The sequence below is a fragment of the Mesoplodon densirostris genome, chromosome 14 (genome assembly GCF_025265405.1).
Source record: "Mesoplodon densirostris isolate mMesDen1 chromosome 14, mMesDen1 primary haplotype, whole genome shotgun sequence".
NCBI lineage: Eukaryota > Metazoa > Chordata > Mammalia > Artiodactyla > Ziphiidae > Mesoplodon > Mesoplodon densirostris.
In genome coordinates this window covers 11,789,804-11,806,001 of record NC_082674.1, presented here as the reverse complement: position 1 = coordinate 11,806,001, position 16,198 = coordinate 11,789,804, and the positions used below count along the sequence as shown (strand labels likewise).

Here is a 16,198-nt window from a genome sequence, read left to right as displayed (position 1 = left end):
TAAGACCTGACGCAGCCAAAAATAAATAATAAAATACACTCTCTCTGGGGGAAAAAAAAAAAGCCTTATGCCAAGACAATTGTATGGGGGGAAAGATGGTGCTAGAAGAAATGGATATGCATGTGCAAATGAATGAAGTTAAACCTCTTCTTTAGGCCACACATAAAAATTAATGCAAAATGAATCACAGACCTAAATATAAGACCTAAAACTACAAAACTCTTAGAAGAAAACGTAAGAGTAAATTTTCATGATCTTGGGTTAGGCAAAGTCCCTTACAACACCAAAAGATGAACAAACAAAAAAGCAACAGATGAAAAAATAAACTGGACTTCATCAAAATTAAAAACTTTTGTACTTCAAAGGACACTGCCAAGAGTGAAAAAGCCCACAGGATCACAGAATGAGAGAAAATATTTGCAAATTATATATATCTAATCATAATACTACATGTATATATCTTACAACTCAACAATAAAAAGACAAATAACCCAACAGAAAAATGGGCAAAGAATCTGAACAGACTTTACAAATGGCCAGTAAGCACATGAAAAGATGTTCAAAATGATTAGCTATTAGGGAAATACAAACCAAAACCACGATAAGATACCACTTCACACCCATTAGGAGGGCTATAACTGTAAAGACAGATAATAATGTGAGGATGTGGAGAAACTGGAACCCTCACACATTACTAGTAGAAATGTAAAATAGTGTTGTCACTTTGGAAAACAGTTGTGTGCTTCCTGAAGATGTTAAACATGAAGCTACTGTATGATCCAGCAATTCCACTCCTGGATGTATATTCAGGAGAAATGGAAATATATGTCCACACAAAAGTCTATACACTAATGTTCATAGCACAGTAGCCAAAAAGTGGAAACAAGCCAAACATCCATCAACTAATGAGTGGATTAATAACTATGTGGTATATGTATACAATGGAATACTTTTTGGCAATAAAAAAGAACTAAGTACTGATACATGCTATAACATTGACGAACTTTAAAAACGTTATGGTAAATGAGAGAAGCCAGTCATGAAACAGCACACATTGTCCAATTCCATTTATATAAAATGTCCCAAACCGGCAATTCTATACATGGAAAAGAGATCAGTGGCTGCCCAAAGATAGGAAGGTGTGAGGGAAATGGGAGTGACTGCTAAAAGGTAGTGTTTCTTTTGAGGGTGATGAAAACGTTCTAAAATTGGTTTTGGTGGTCACACAATTCTGTGAATATAATAAAAACTAAAACAACCTGTACACTTTAAAGAGTGGATCGTACGATATGTGCATTATATCTCACTATAGCTATTCACAAAAAGATTGTCTCCTTTTTATAAATAGCAGACAAAATTACTTCCTGAGGCAGCCAGACAACTTTCAATCAGAAGTAGCTATCAACTATCTTCATTTATTAATTTTACTCTAATTTAATCAGTCATTTAAAAAATACCATAAAATACTGGGAAAGTGGATGATGTTGACAGAGTCTCATAAATTCTATGACTGATGAAAAGAAACAGCTTCATGGTTGCCTACTGTCATCTTAAGCGATTTATAGTGTTTAAAGAAAGAAAAAAAAAAAGCTTTCTAGTCTGTGAATGTCCATTACCTTGGCATAGTCCTTAACCACCTACCACCAGAGCCATGTTTCTTAAATCCGGTAACACCAGAGGCCAGATTGGCTACTTAAGAATCACCTGGAAGAGGTGCCATTCTTCCTTAAAAAACAAAGAGTTCCAATTCCTATTCCCTGGAAAATCTGATTCAGTATATACAGAAGAGGGACCAATAAATTTATATTTTTAAATAAGGTCCCTTAGTTCCCAGGTTTGGTAACTATGGTCCTAAATCTATCATTTCTTCTATAAAACTTTACTCTTATCCACTTTCCTAGTCAGATACATTTATTTCTACAAATTTAGCAGAAGGCTACACATACACATAACAATCTATGCTTGTGTGCAAAGCACTGTAGGGTTGAGGAATATAAAAGACCAGCCCCTGGCTTATGGTGTGTAAAACTGAGTTGGGACGAGTAAAGCTATGCACATTTAAAACAAGAAACACTAACACATGACAGTGCATAGGGATTATGGGGAAGCGAACACAGCAGTATCCGAGGAGGGAGAAAGGACCGGGCTGGCACCAACACGTTAGCTTCATAGAAAGACCAGGACTTGAGCTGGGTCTTCAAAGAAGGAAAAGGCTCATTTGTACTGAATACCGAAATGAGTAACACAATTTTACCATCTTAGCAAATCAATTGATTTTGTCATCTATCTTCCCTTCCAGGCTTTGTCCAGATGCACGTTAATCTTTACACATAATTAGAGCACAAAAATCAACTTATATTAGCATTTTACGTTCTTCCAAAAACACTCTCTTGTGAAGAGTTCTGAGTCTCTTACGCTAAGAAGATGCTCTGGTGATGTACTCTTGTAGTGACTCTCCCTGTCGTATCCTTAAAGCATTTTATCACATTACTTTGGTTGTTTCTCTGCCTTCCACACTATCTCCACACTCCTACACATAATTCTATAAGAGCAAAGATGAATTCTTGTTGTTATATCTTGATCCCTAGCCTAAGTCTTCACACATGGTAGGTATTCAAATAGTTACTGAAAGAGTGAAATCCATCAATCATCAAGACAAAATTAGGAATTATTTTACCTAAAAAGTTTTACTAAGTATAAATTTATCCCTGAATAAGTTTAACTTATGAGAAAGATCACCATTAAAAAGATGGGGGACTTCCATGGTGGCGCAGTGGTTAAGAATCTGCCTGCCAATGCAGGGGACACGGGTTCAATCCCTGGTCCAGGAAGATCCCACATGCTGCGGAGCAACTAAGCCCGTGCGCCACACTACTGAGGCTGCGCTCTAGAGCCTGCGAGCCACAACTCCTGAGCCCGTGAGCCACAACTACTGAAGCCTGCACACCTAGAGCCTGTGCTCCGCAACAAGAGAAGCCACCACAATGAGAAGCCCGCACACCGCAATGAAGAGTAGCCCCCGCTCACCATAACTAGAGAAAAGCCCGCGCACAGCAACAAAGACCCAACGCAGCCGGAAAAAAAAAAAAAGCTCAGACATCAAAATAAGATTTTTAAAAATATAAATAAATAAATAAACAGATGGGCCCACGGGACATCAATAATTCAGAGTTTCTGAATTTAGATAGTGGTGATGGCTGCACAACCTTGTGACCATATGCTAAAAACCACTGAATTGTACACTTTAAATGGTGAATTTTATGGTGTGTGAATTATATTTCAGTAAGAAAAATTAAAAGAAAAATTAATAAAAATCAAGTGTCAAATCAACTGACAGAGCAGTTTACTTATATGGTATGGCTTTCCTCAAATTAAAAGGGATTGCTACTGAGCCAGAAGTTCTCCAAGATCACTAGACTTACAGTCTCCCCGCAATGGCAGAAAGAGCCCTCAAACTAGAGGGACCAGTGTGAAGCCCCACAGGGAAGATGGTTGCCACTAGGAGACAGGCTAGAATTAACCTCACCAAGTCAGGTTTACCAACACACTAGACAGACAGAGATACATTTTCTATGCAAATGAAGTGATGAAGCTAACACTAAATGAAATGGCCCCTTTAAAAAATTAATTTTTACTCTGATACAGTTTTGCAAATCGTCTGACTCTTTATATAAGAGACACAGGAAAAATTTCAATTTACTTTTTTTTTTTTTTTTAAGGATATTTATTTATTTATTTTTGGCTGCGTTGGGTCTTCACTGCTGCGCGCGGGCTTTCTCTAGCTGCGGCGAGTGGGGGCTGCTCTTCATTGCGGTGCGTGGGCTTCTCATTGTGGTGGCTTCTCTTGTTGCGGAGCACGGGCTCTAGGCGCGCGGGCTTCAGTAGTTGTGGCACATGGGCTCAGGAGTTGTGGCTCGCAGGCTCTAGAGCGCAGCCTCAGTGGTTGAGGCGCACGGGTTTAGTTGCTGTGTAGCATGTGGGATCTTCCCAGACCAGGGCTCGAACCCATGTCCCCTGCATTGGCAGGCGGATTCTTAACCACTGCACCACCAGGGAAGTCCCTCTATTTACTTTTTTTAATAGAACTCTTCTCACTTAAACAGGAGTTTTATATAGAAACTAATTGCTACTATATGTCAAAGTTAAATATATTTACACACTCACACACATGCATATGTACACACTCTGAATTTCCACCTCATTTTTTTTCCTACTTTACTCTTCTGAAACACCTCAGACCTAAAGACAATAGGCATTTGAGCACAAAAGGAAGCCTTACCTTAATTTAGGATTATCGACATATTTCTTAAACTGCTTGACGTTATTCAAAGTTTGTTCAGCCAACTCTCGGGAAGGTTCGACAATGAGAGCTTTCGGAGCGTTGGGGAGAAACTTCGCTTGTGCCACCTGAGCGTTACCTTAAGAAAAGAAAAAAGATTAGAACACGTTCAGATCACACCTCATGATACCTTTATTTGTAAAACACGAGCACAAATACTCCAGTGTCAAAATTTTAAATAACAACTGTCCAGTGGTATGGGGGATAGTCAAACTAAACAAAATAAAGATTCTTAAAATGAACTACAGATTCTTTAAATCTACGTGCAGTAATTTTAATTGATTATATGCTTTGTGATAAATTAAATGAGCTATGAAAGGTACTTTCTTTAAATAACTGGAAGCAGATTAGGCAGCACAATGGGGTGAGAGTGTGAGCTTTAGAGTCAGACTGCTTGGATTTGAACTCAGTTCTACCACTTACTTGTCCTCTGACCTTGCGCAAGTGACCGCAAGTCCCTACTCCTCAAGTTCTTTGTCTATAAAACTACCTTACAGGGTTGTTATGCAGACTACATAATGCAGGTGAAACACTTAACACAGTGCCATGGCACTTAATAAGCACACACATTATAAATACTAGATACCATCATCACCATGAACAGCTTCCCCAAAATGCGTGAACTGAAATCAAATACTTGGAGTTTATGAATTAGGTTTTGAAACTGAATTTTACTGACATGTTCAATAAAGATGCATGACTAAACAGGCAAGGGGAGTATCTGTACCTCACTACAAGAAGCCTTACTTACTGGAGTTTTCAATACCCCATTCTTGAAATCTTTACCCTCTCAGGTGCTATACCTGTGTGCTGTGATTTGACAATGAAACTATCCGGTGCCTTGGAAAGGGCAACAAAACCATCTTTTGGTGGAAACTTAAATTCTTCTTCCCCGAAGTTGAATTTTAGTTCAGCATTCTAGCATTGAATAAAGGAGAAAATGAAAATGCTTAACCTAAGAGCAAACTAACCAATATGAAATAATGAAGATCAAAGTAGCTTATAATCACAGCAAAATGTCTCTAATTACCTTCAAAACACAGGCAGCAAAGAGGCCTTGGTTCTTCATATGTGGTGGTATTTCAAATGCCAGGCCAAGGTCTTTTCCTTTAAAAAAAAAGAGAAAAAGAAATTGAACTAAAACTACCAGAAAAGAACGTCCACATGCTCACACCACCAAATCTAGCAGCCGGCGCACATTCACACGCCCCCCACCGTTACTGCAGATTAACTGTGCTAATACCAACCTCTTCCCTTTTTTACTTTACTCCTGAAATTGTCCCCTCTCCCCCTCTACAATTTTAATTATTCCCTTCCTACGGGATTGCTTCCAGCAGACACTTGAATTAGACAAACCTCCCTTAGCTCAGAACTTCCTCCATCTGTCCTTTATTTTTTCTTCTCCTTTTTGTAGTAAAACTGCCTGATTTCCATGTTGACTGTGTCCACCTCATTTCACTCCATTCTCTGTTGAACGGATTCCCAGTCAGGCTCCCCCTACACATCCCTCGTTCCACCACAACAGCTCTTTGTCAAGCTCATTAACGAGCTCCACTTGCCAAACACAGCAGTTCTCACTCCTCATCATTCTAGGCTAGACCCATCAGCAGCGCTGGACACAATCTGATCATTCTCTCCTCCTTCAAAAGCTTTCTTCACCTGAACTGCAGGACCTCAACCTCTTTTGGCTTTCATCCTCATTCACTTCTGCTGGATTCTCCTCAATTGGTCAACTTCTAGCCACAAGAATACCCTGGGCCTCAGATCTCTCCTCTTCATTACCTACTCTCATTCCCTAGGTGATCTCATCTAGACCTATGACTGGATCATATATAAGCCAATGACTCTCAAAGATGTATCAATATCTCCACTTTTGATCCCTCCCCGAACGCTTAACTGTACATTTAACTACTTACTTGATTTCATCACTCAGATGTCTAATAAGTATCTCAAACTTAACTTGCCCCAAACAGAACTCTTAGCATCCAACTGGTTCCCTACCTATTGTCACCACCCAGTGTTTTCAACAAAGCAGCCACAGTGATTGTACTGTTAAACTGTTAAAGACAGACGATGCCAATTCTCTACTCAAAACCTAATGGCTTCCAATCTCAGTCAAAATAAGAAGTTTGTATCATAGCCTATAAGGTCCTATATGGCCTGGCCTCAGCACCTCACTGACCTAAGATTCTACGACCCTCCCCCATGCTCAGTGTGCTCCAGACCCACTGGCCTCCTCACTGTTTAAATACCCCAAGCACGCTTTCATCTCAGGACGTTTGCAATTACTGGTCTCTCTGCCTGAAATACTCTTCCAAGATATTTCTACTCAAACGTCACCTTCTCAGAGAAGCCTTCTCTGACCCCCCAGAATGCTCTCCAGCCCCTTACCCGGATTTATCTGCTCCCTCAGTGCACTGTTCCCGCCTAACACATATATTGTCTGTCTCTCCCTATCAGTAGCTAAGCCCCACCAAAGTGTACATAAATTTATCTAGTCCATTTTCTGCTGTATCTCCAGCACCTACCAGCATGCCTGGCACATAGCAAATGCTCAATAAGTATTTGTTCAAAAGAAAGGCAGGGAGGAAGAGAAAGAAGATGGAAGATGGTGAGGAAATTTTAAAAATCACAAATAATGAATATCATATATACTCTCTAACAAAATGGTCCCTAGAAAGCTTACCATTTTTGGAGAATTTGACATGCCCTTTATCCATATCTAGGTAACATCCAATGGTATCATGCATAGTGAATTCCTAGAAAACCAGAAAGTCAAGTGCTGTTAATAAAAAGCAAATTTGAAAATAAGGTAAAAAGGTCAAATAGAGCTGCATCCAAAGTATGTGTTAGTGTTGCATAATACTTCCTTAAAATTCTAAAGTAGATTTTAAAAATGCCTAGTATAGCATATCATATATAAGAGTAGAAGCATCAGACAGACTTTTTAGAATCAACATATTAAGGCTCCTCCACATTACCAGAGATGTCAGCTACCAGAACAAGTATATTTAGATTTAACATGACTCAAAATAAGAAATGAGTGCAACACAAGTATTAAAGTCAAAGCCAAAATCAAAATGGGATGAACACAGAAAACAAAGTAATATACTTTGGAGGGGCTAATAAATGGCATAAAAGAAAAATAGTTTTCTCATTTTATAACATTTCTTCACTGAAGTCCCAATCTGAACTTTCCGTGGAAAATATTCAGAAAATTCACTTGAATTTCACAATCATTTCTATACCCTCAGTCATGTCATGAGTGATCAAGTAAGTATGCAAGAAAACTTACTAACACTATGATTAAGTCATCAATACAACTTACCTCTCCATAATTATCAAATTGTTTATTGTGAGATTTCTTTCCTGTTCCACCAAAGCCAAATCCAAACTTGTCAGTACCTAGATTTTAAAAGTATTTTATACATGTGGTAAGAATAAAGTTAAAAGCACCATGAAAGTTCATAAGTTGAAGATAATTTGAAGCATCTACACAGTATTGTGTGGTACATATTAATGCATACTAACTTTACTGACTTCATTCATACCCTTAACCTTATTCCTCCTGATTTTATGACGTTATAATATCTATTTTTTGGTACTTCAAATCTTTCTTGGAACGAGGAGGGTAGAGGTAAATATTATTATTTCCATGTCTCTAAATATAAACTTTCTATGGTTACGTTTACTATTTTGCTCCCCACTAAAATAAAATGTTAAAAATTCACAAATGTAAAACAACAAATTCAGTTTATTTTAGAAACACTTACCTAGGTCTAGGGAAGCCTGCATAGAAGACCACCCAACTCTGCACAGTCCTTGGTCATGACAGGATACTTCATAGTAGTGTTTCCCTGCAAGGGCAAAATACTTTGAGATTTTTATAAATTATACACTTATGATTCATTTACCATGTAGCTACTTTCCCATTGTTTCTGAATAACAATTTGTATCTTCCAAATGAAGAATTGTATACAGATCTTTCTGTAACATTAAAAATCTTTTCAGATCCTCGATTCAAAGCTATTTTAAAGAAAAGTTCATGTATTAATACATCACCCCAAAAGTTCAGACAAGTACAAATGTTGTTTAAATACCTTTCGTTAATCCTTTAGTAGCTCTACATCCATGCCATTCCTTTACTTCTCTGCTCTGACAACAAAGACCATCTGACCCGATTGCTGGATTTCAGAAAAACACAGAAAACCATGTCAATACAGATTACATAAATCACGCGTTCTGAAATAAGTATCGTTCCGTCTCACTAATGAGGTCATTCGTTACTCGGTGCGATGTTCCGGGGACTGAGACGTGCCGACTCCTGAAGGGTAGCAACGTCTTCCCCATGAGCAGCTGCCCTCATCCATCCCCTGGAGGGCTGCGGCTTACGCTGAGGACTAATTTCTCTACTGTTATCTGTTGGCTGGGACAGGATTTTACCACAACAATTCTCAAAAGGCATCAACACAGCACCTAACCTGACTTGTACTACCGCAGCTGCATCACCAACACACGTTTAGACAACTATTCTCTAGAGTCCTTTAAAGAAACGGATACTAAGGATGACGCAGCACCCACTCATCAATACTTGCTGCTCTGATTTTATGCCGAAATGAGAGCTTGAGTGAATGCTACACTAAAAGAAAAACAGAAACTCTGGCTTGTTCCCTAATCCGTGGATCCAGAAACCATAAAGGGAAAGCAGGAAAAGCCTGAACAAATAACCCTGTAGCTGTTATTTGCTAATATTAGGGCTCTAAAAGATGAAGTTCTATATTATACATCATAGTCAGTCATAGTGCTTATTGGTGCTTTTTGGCATTAAGTAAAGCACTTGGCTTTTGTCTGTACTGGAAACTATAACTTCTGTCCTGATTCAGGCTTGCAAATCATATTCGCCACCTGAATGTAGAAGAAATTTTTTAAAAAAGCATCTCGTCACATTTTCCTTCACTTAATAAGAAATTAAATTATTTATTCAAAGTATAAATTCTTATTCATATGGGTACATTATATAAACCTCTGAACTTTAAAAAAAGTTCTCGGACAAGAGTAAATCATAAAAATTTTTGTATTTAAAATTCTTTATGCATATATACATATATAAACTTTTACATAAATTAGGTATCACATGGTAGAGAGTAGCAGTGTGGGGTTGTTTGTTTCTGTCATGATTCCTCAAGGCCCACTGACCTTTCTCTGCATCCTGATTTTCTTACTCATTGACACCTGGAGAAAATTCCTCCAAGTCAACTCTGCAGTTCTGACTTATTCTTCATAATAGCTGCACAACAGTCCTTGGATACACCCTAATCTTTGTTTACCATTCTAGCAGTATCATTTACTTTGCTGGCAGTTTTTATCATTATAAATAATGTTGCATCAAACAGCTTTGAAAGTATATTCTTACATACTGGCACTTTCATTCCAATGAGCTTGACCTTCCAGGAATATGTTTTTTAAATATTAACAGGTAATGCCAAACTCCCTTCCAGAGAGGCAGTAATTTGTAAGTCGGTTATCACCCTTTTGGATTCTTGCCAATCAGATGGGTATAAAACAACATTCACTGTAACTTTAATTTCCATTTCCCTGCTACCTGTAAACTTGACCTTTGTATGTTTATTGCCATTTGGATTTGGTTCTTCTGTGAACTGCCTATTCACATCCTTTGTCCATTTTCCACTGATTGCTTATCTCCTTCTTACTAAAACAGGTAACACTTAATCTGCTGTCAACACAAGAATCCCTTACCAGTTTACAAGGATTCTTTATCTTTCCTCAACACTGCATTAAAAACAAGTTTTTGAATCACAAATGTGCTGCTAAAATCTATCCACTTACCAAAAGCAGATCCTCTATCATATGGGTTCATTTGCCATTTGTTCAGCACTAAGCAAATTAAAACAAGAAAAGTTAACCCCAAACAAACATAATTTAAAACATGCTACAAAAAATGAAGCAAATATTTTATATTTTATATGATATCTTAACTCTTCTAGTTCCAATATGGTTTTATACACTATTTGGAATGTACGATTAAAATTGCTGCTGTTTTTATTAAAGGCAAAACTAAAACAAGCCAAAAATAATAGTCACTGGCCCATCCAGGGCAACCTTTTCTGCTCACTTGCTTCAGTGCCTTTTTATTAGATGGCACTGATCTTTGTCATAACTATGGAAGTATTAATAAAATGAAGTTCTGGTGACTTCAATCATAACGAAAATAACCCACCAACATATCAGAATCTAATTATCACTTTATCATTATTAAAAGAAAAGCAAGTCCTTTATTTTAAATAATTCATAAGTGACAAAATATTTTCCTCCTCACTTTTATGGGATTGGCATTTTTCTTTTCTAAAACATCTTAAGAGTCTGGATAAGCAAAGAATCACAATAGCTAAAGAGAATGCTATGTGTTTTCAAGCCCAATTTCCACCCAAGGTAGAAATCTTTTCTAGATTATTTCTGGTCAAATGATATCTATCATCTGCTTAAACACCTGGAATGATGGTGAAGTAACGTCCTCTTGAGGGTCTCTATCCATTGTGGGCTCAATCAAGCTACTAGGAAATAAACAGTATTTTCTATAACAATTATTCTCTCTCCAGATCCCAACAATGATTTAACAATTATACCACCTCCCTTTTTTATTTGTTTCTCCATGTTTAAGTATCTAGCTTCCTTACTCCTAATAGGACATGATTTTTGGAACTGCAACCATTCTGGTTATCCTTCTGTGGAAGCAGACAGGATCCTTCTCTTTCATCACTCTCTCTGATAAATGATGGTTTATAGTTGCTACAAATTCTGAGACTATTTTTAAATAGACTAATAGTCTAAATAGTTCATATCCATTATCTCACAATTCATTTACAAATGAGTTCATTCTACAAACTATGTAACACTGTTACTTTCAACTACTGAGAAGAAAATGTTGATATGCCAGCTCACTCCACTTAAGCTTGCAATTTTGTCACAATCCTATTTTGTATCATGAAACAAAAGTGACTTAAAATGTAACAAAACCATAGACTACTCAAGATAGAATGGAATTCAGAAACCACTTAATAAAAGCAACAAAATTTAAGGATGAGAAAACTAATGTAAGATTGTTCATGGCACAGACAGGACCAATCGCCATGGAGATAGGACTGAAAATAAGAAACTGACTTTAAAATGTACACTTTACATTTCAACCTCCTGGGCTCCTTCTTTCTTATCTTAAAGGAAAATGCACGCCTCTTTTCCCTGTAGAAGGCAATATTTCCTACCACCGTGGGTTTATACTCTATCAACTATTTGTAAAATCTTTCCTTAATGCCTTTGTAAAATACTGTACCAATTTATCTTCAGTATTATGCATAAAAAGTTATCAGGTTAAGAAAAACATTAAAATAACTAAATATAATTTCTAAAATGCCAGTGTTTTCTCAAAGACAACACTGTTAGTACCTTGGGAGGGACAGTCTTTCAGTGTTTATGCTCTAAATGGCATTTAGCATCCCTGGTTTCCAGGGCAACAAATAACAATACCATCCCCTGGATATTGACAATAAAAATGCACACTCAAATTTCACATCTGGGGCTTCCCTGGTGGTGCAGTGGTTAAGAATCCACCTGCCAATGCAGGGGACACAGGCTCAAGCCCTGGTCTGGGAAAATCCCACATGCAACGGAGCAACTAAGCCCGTGTGCCACAACTACTGAGCCTGCACACCTAGAGCTCATGCTCCGCAACAAGAGAAGCCACCGCAGTGAGAAGCCCACGCACTGCAACAAAGAGTACCTTGCCACAACTAGAGGAAGCCTGCACACAGCAATGAAGACCCAACGGAGCCAAAAATAAATAAATAAAATAAATTTATTTTTTAAAAAAACTTCACATCTGTAAATGCCAGGAATGAGAATTACTAATTTATACAAAAGGAAATTAATATATGCAAAAATTACCTGAAGCACCAGTTTTAATTGTCGCTTTTCCTTTTTTGCCTTCTTGTTGGTCTTTCAGAGTTTCATAAACTATCTGGATAACTGGAATACTGAAAGCCTAGCAAATAAACAAGAGTTCTCTATATTAGCATTCAGATATCAGTGACAGTTCAATAATCAACATAAATTACAAAAATCATGCACGCACCTTAAATAATGACACATATTCCTGAGCGCTGCTCCAATTTGCCCAAACCCAAAATACCAGTAAGATAACAAGAGTTGACTGAATGAAGGAAATAAGAACCAGCTGATAGCCCAAAACAATAAACAATCGGGACCCACAGAATGAACTAAACTAAAAAGGATAAATATTATTCTGACAAACCGTTTCTCTAGTCTAGGCCAACAGGAGATCAACCTCTATTTGCAACTTCTTTTTTTAAAATTTATTTTATTTTATTTTATTTTTTTGCGATACGCAGGCCTCTCACTGTTGTGGCCTCTCCCGTTGCAGAGCACAGGCTCCGGACGCACAGGCTCAGCGGCCATGGCTCACGGGCCCAGCCGCTCCGCGGCATGTGGGATCTTCCCAGACCAGGGCACGAACCCATGTCCCCTGCATCGGCAGGCGGACTCTCAACCACTGCGTCACCAGGGAAGCCCTATTTGCAACTTCTTTATTACTAGAGCCACTGCATTAAAATTCAGAAGTGAGTATAAATACTAAAGATACTGTAACTCTTTCTCCAAGACCAGTTTTAAACTATATTCTTAAAGCCATACTCCTATAAATCTTATTTCAGAATGAGCTGGCAACAAAAATATTGTTCTCTGTGGCAAGCAACCACTTTTTACAATTTTGGAAGGAGGATACTTGATTAAATATTTCAAAGTAAAAACCACTGTTCAAAGTTGCTTTAAAAATCAAATCTTACCGGCTTCCCTGGTGGTGCAGTGCTTAAGAATCCGCCTGCCAATGCAGAGGACACAGGTTCGAGCCCTGGTCCAGGAAGATCCCACATGCTGCAGAGCAACTAAGCCCATGAGCCACAACTGCTGAGCCTGCGCTCTAGAGCCCGGAGCCACAACTACTGAGCCCGCATGCCACAACGACTGAAGCCCGCGTACCTAGAACCCGTGCTCTGCAACAAGAGAAGCCACTGCAATGAGCAGCCCGTGCACCGCAACAAAGAGTAGCCCCCGCTCACTGCAACTAGAGAAAGCCCGCGTGCAGCAACGAAGACCCAACGTGGCCAAAAGTAAATAAATAAAATAAATTCATGAAAAATAAAATCAACTCTTACAAAGTAAGTCAATTTAAGTTTATTACTTACACCAGTTTTTCCACTTCCCGTTTCTGCAGCCTAAATGAAGAAGAGAAAAAAAGTTTTAAGTTGCCAGTTAAGGAAATCAAATTAATGCGACACCATGTAGAAATCTTTAACAATTGACAAGCTACCTTTATTTCCCCAGTGTCTGCAGATTATTCAGACTTCCTCATTCAACTTTATTGTCTATCTTGCCATTCCTCTTCCATTCCCTCAAGAATCTGTTCTCCCTTTCCTTTTCCCATTGCTACCATTCAAATCTAAACCCTTATTATTCTAACCTAGATTATTATAAAAGTATCCTAACAGTATCTCATGTCTTAGAGCTACACTACAAGCTGCTATCAAATCAGTCTTCATAAAAACACAATTCTAACCGTGCAACGCATCCCTAGTTAAACATTTCCAATGATCCACACTGCCAACAAACACCCAAATTCTTTAGCATGACACTTAAGAAAGGGCACCAATAATCTGACCCACTGTATACGTCTCATCTTATCTCAAGTTACACTCTCCACCCCAGACACACGTATTTTATGCTACCATTGAAGTGAATTACTCTGGGATCATATCCTGCATTCTCCTATTCACGGTTTCTGTTGATGTGCTCTCCACCTAGAGAGCATCTCTCCACCTAGAGAGCATCTCTCCTTTATCTTCCCTTGTCCAAAATCTACCTCCTCCAAGCAGAGTCCTTTATGATTCCTCAAGCGGAAGGTAACTGGACCCCACTTGAATCTTTTCATACTTTGCACCTCTCAGGCAGGTGCCACATTTTCCCTTGTGTGACATTTATCCATGTACATGTCTTACTGTGCTACTGGGTTGAAGCTTCTGAAGGGCAAAGACTGCATTTTATTCACCTTTGTGTTCCCCACAACTTCTACCTAATTACTTTGAATGCAGCATAGGTAGCTTAAATGTTTGTGAATAAATAAAATTAATTTGGTGAAAATACCATTTTTAAGCCTATGGATTTCTTAAAGTGGGTCATTAACAGCCCCAGAATCGTGTTTCCCCAGCTTCCAACGACCTCACCACATTTAAACATACCATAAGGACATCACCTCCTCCTAGGATCAGTGGGATGGACTCAGCCTGGATATCAGTTGGGAGACTAAAAGAATAATATTTTGAAGAATTTTAGTTAATTAGAAAAAAATCACCCAAGCTAATTAAGTCATGTTAAACTATAAACCTAAAAGAGAATTTTATTTGGTAAACACTACCAATCTTTTTCAGCTAAAAATACATCAACGTTTAGAAAGGAAACTATGATTTAAAGAATCACAGGAAAAAACTCAATTTCACTTACCCAACTGGGCCCAAAACTATGTGATAAAAACACTAACCACTATTTAAATTGAAAAACATTGTTGTCACAGGTACATTTAAGCTTTTAAAGATGGAGGTACTTACAGCCAATCCATCTCTTCCACAGCTTGAGCAATTTCAGGCATAACACCCATCTCTGAAAACAAAAATTAATTTTAAAAACTACACATACTAAACTTAAATCATATTGCTCTTAAAATTACTGTTCAATGGGGAAACAAGTTTGAAGCATAGCTCAGTTACATAGTATCTCTTGAGTATAAATTTTGGAGAAAAACTTGAGTTCAAATTCAAGCTCTCACTAGCAATGTGACCTTAGGCAAGCTATAAACCTATTTCTTCACACAAAATGGAGCTAATATTGCTTATGTTGTAGGAATATGGGACGATTACAGATAATCATATGAATGCATCCAGCACATAGCTATCACTTGGTACATAGTATCCACCAGTGAGTGTTTCCTCCCTATGACTGGTGAAAAATCTGCCAGAGTTGGAAAGTTCTACACCAGTACCATGGTTGTTTCACCTAGAGATAATGTGGAAATCATTTGCCTTGACTCTTTGAGGACCATGTGAATACCCTCAGCGATCTGAGAAAAATGAACAGGCAAGGAGAGCCCACATTTATAGGCAGTCATAATCAAAACTCTGGTAAACTGAAACGGGAGGGGCTGCTGCTGAGAACTTGGGTTAACTGGAAATGTCAGCTGAAGAACTACTGTTCTTAATTGTTCACGTTTAAGTAATTTACATCAAAGTGAATCCTAAATGAACAGATTGGGTTATTTCTAATTGGATTTTGAAATTTTAACACTTCTCAAATGAACTGTAGAGGGTACACACGGAATAGTGAGTTGTATTACTTAAATCTCCTTTCCAAATAAGAAGTGATCTTTCTTTTAAGTCTGCATTTTTAAAATGTAGCTTTTATTAGTTATCTTTACAAAAGTATATATTTCTATTAAAAAATGAACAACACTCAAATATACCCAAGCCCCAGAAATAACCTATTTGGAAATTTTGTATTTCTTATAATCATTTGTGAAAAGGCATAAAATAAAACTACAATCCACTGCAAGAGTAGCTTTTTCTTTGCATCAGGTGAGAAGACACATACTAGCAACTAACAATAGATAATACAACACTAACATTTTGTAGAATAAATGAGTTAATATAAACATTGATGACATGGGAAAGTGTAAAAATCTTTTTCAAAAAGGCAGGCTCGGGCCTCCCTGGTGGCGCAGTG

At 37.9% G+C, this 16,198-nt stretch overlaps 1 protein-coding gene across 1 annotated transcript in view; it reads right to left on the bottom strand.

Annotated features, from left to right (window-relative positions):
* The window catches only part of DDX1 (DEAD-box helicase 1), a 34,062-nt gene that overhangs the window by 15,964 nt on the left and 1,900 nt on the right, over positions 1 to 16,198 (bottom strand). The window contains exons 2-13 of the mRNA XM_060117210.1: positions 15,031 to 15,082; positions 14,665 to 14,728; positions 13,615 to 13,644; positions 12,299 to 12,395; positions 10,187 to 10,234; positions 8,440 to 8,523; positions 8,113 to 8,196; positions 7,668 to 7,744; positions 7,026 to 7,098; positions 5,370 to 5,446; positions 5,143 to 5,257; positions 4,280 to 4,418 (exon numbers count right to left, since the gene is read on the bottom strand). Coding sequence (XP_059973193.1) covers positions 4,280 to 4,418; positions 5,143 to 5,257; positions 5,370 to 5,446; positions 7,026 to 7,098; positions 7,668 to 7,744; positions 8,113 to 8,196; positions 8,440 to 8,523; positions 10,187 to 10,234; positions 12,299 to 12,395; positions 13,615 to 13,644; positions 14,665 to 14,728; positions 15,031 to 15,082 — 940 coding nt within the window. The remainder of the gene's footprint in view (positions 1 to 4,279; positions 4,419 to 5,142; positions 5,258 to 5,369; positions 5,447 to 7,025; positions 7,099 to 7,667; positions 7,745 to 8,112; positions 8,197 to 8,439; positions 8,524 to 10,186; positions 10,235 to 12,298; positions 12,396 to 13,614; positions 13,645 to 14,664; positions 14,729 to 15,030; positions 15,083 to 16,198) is intronic.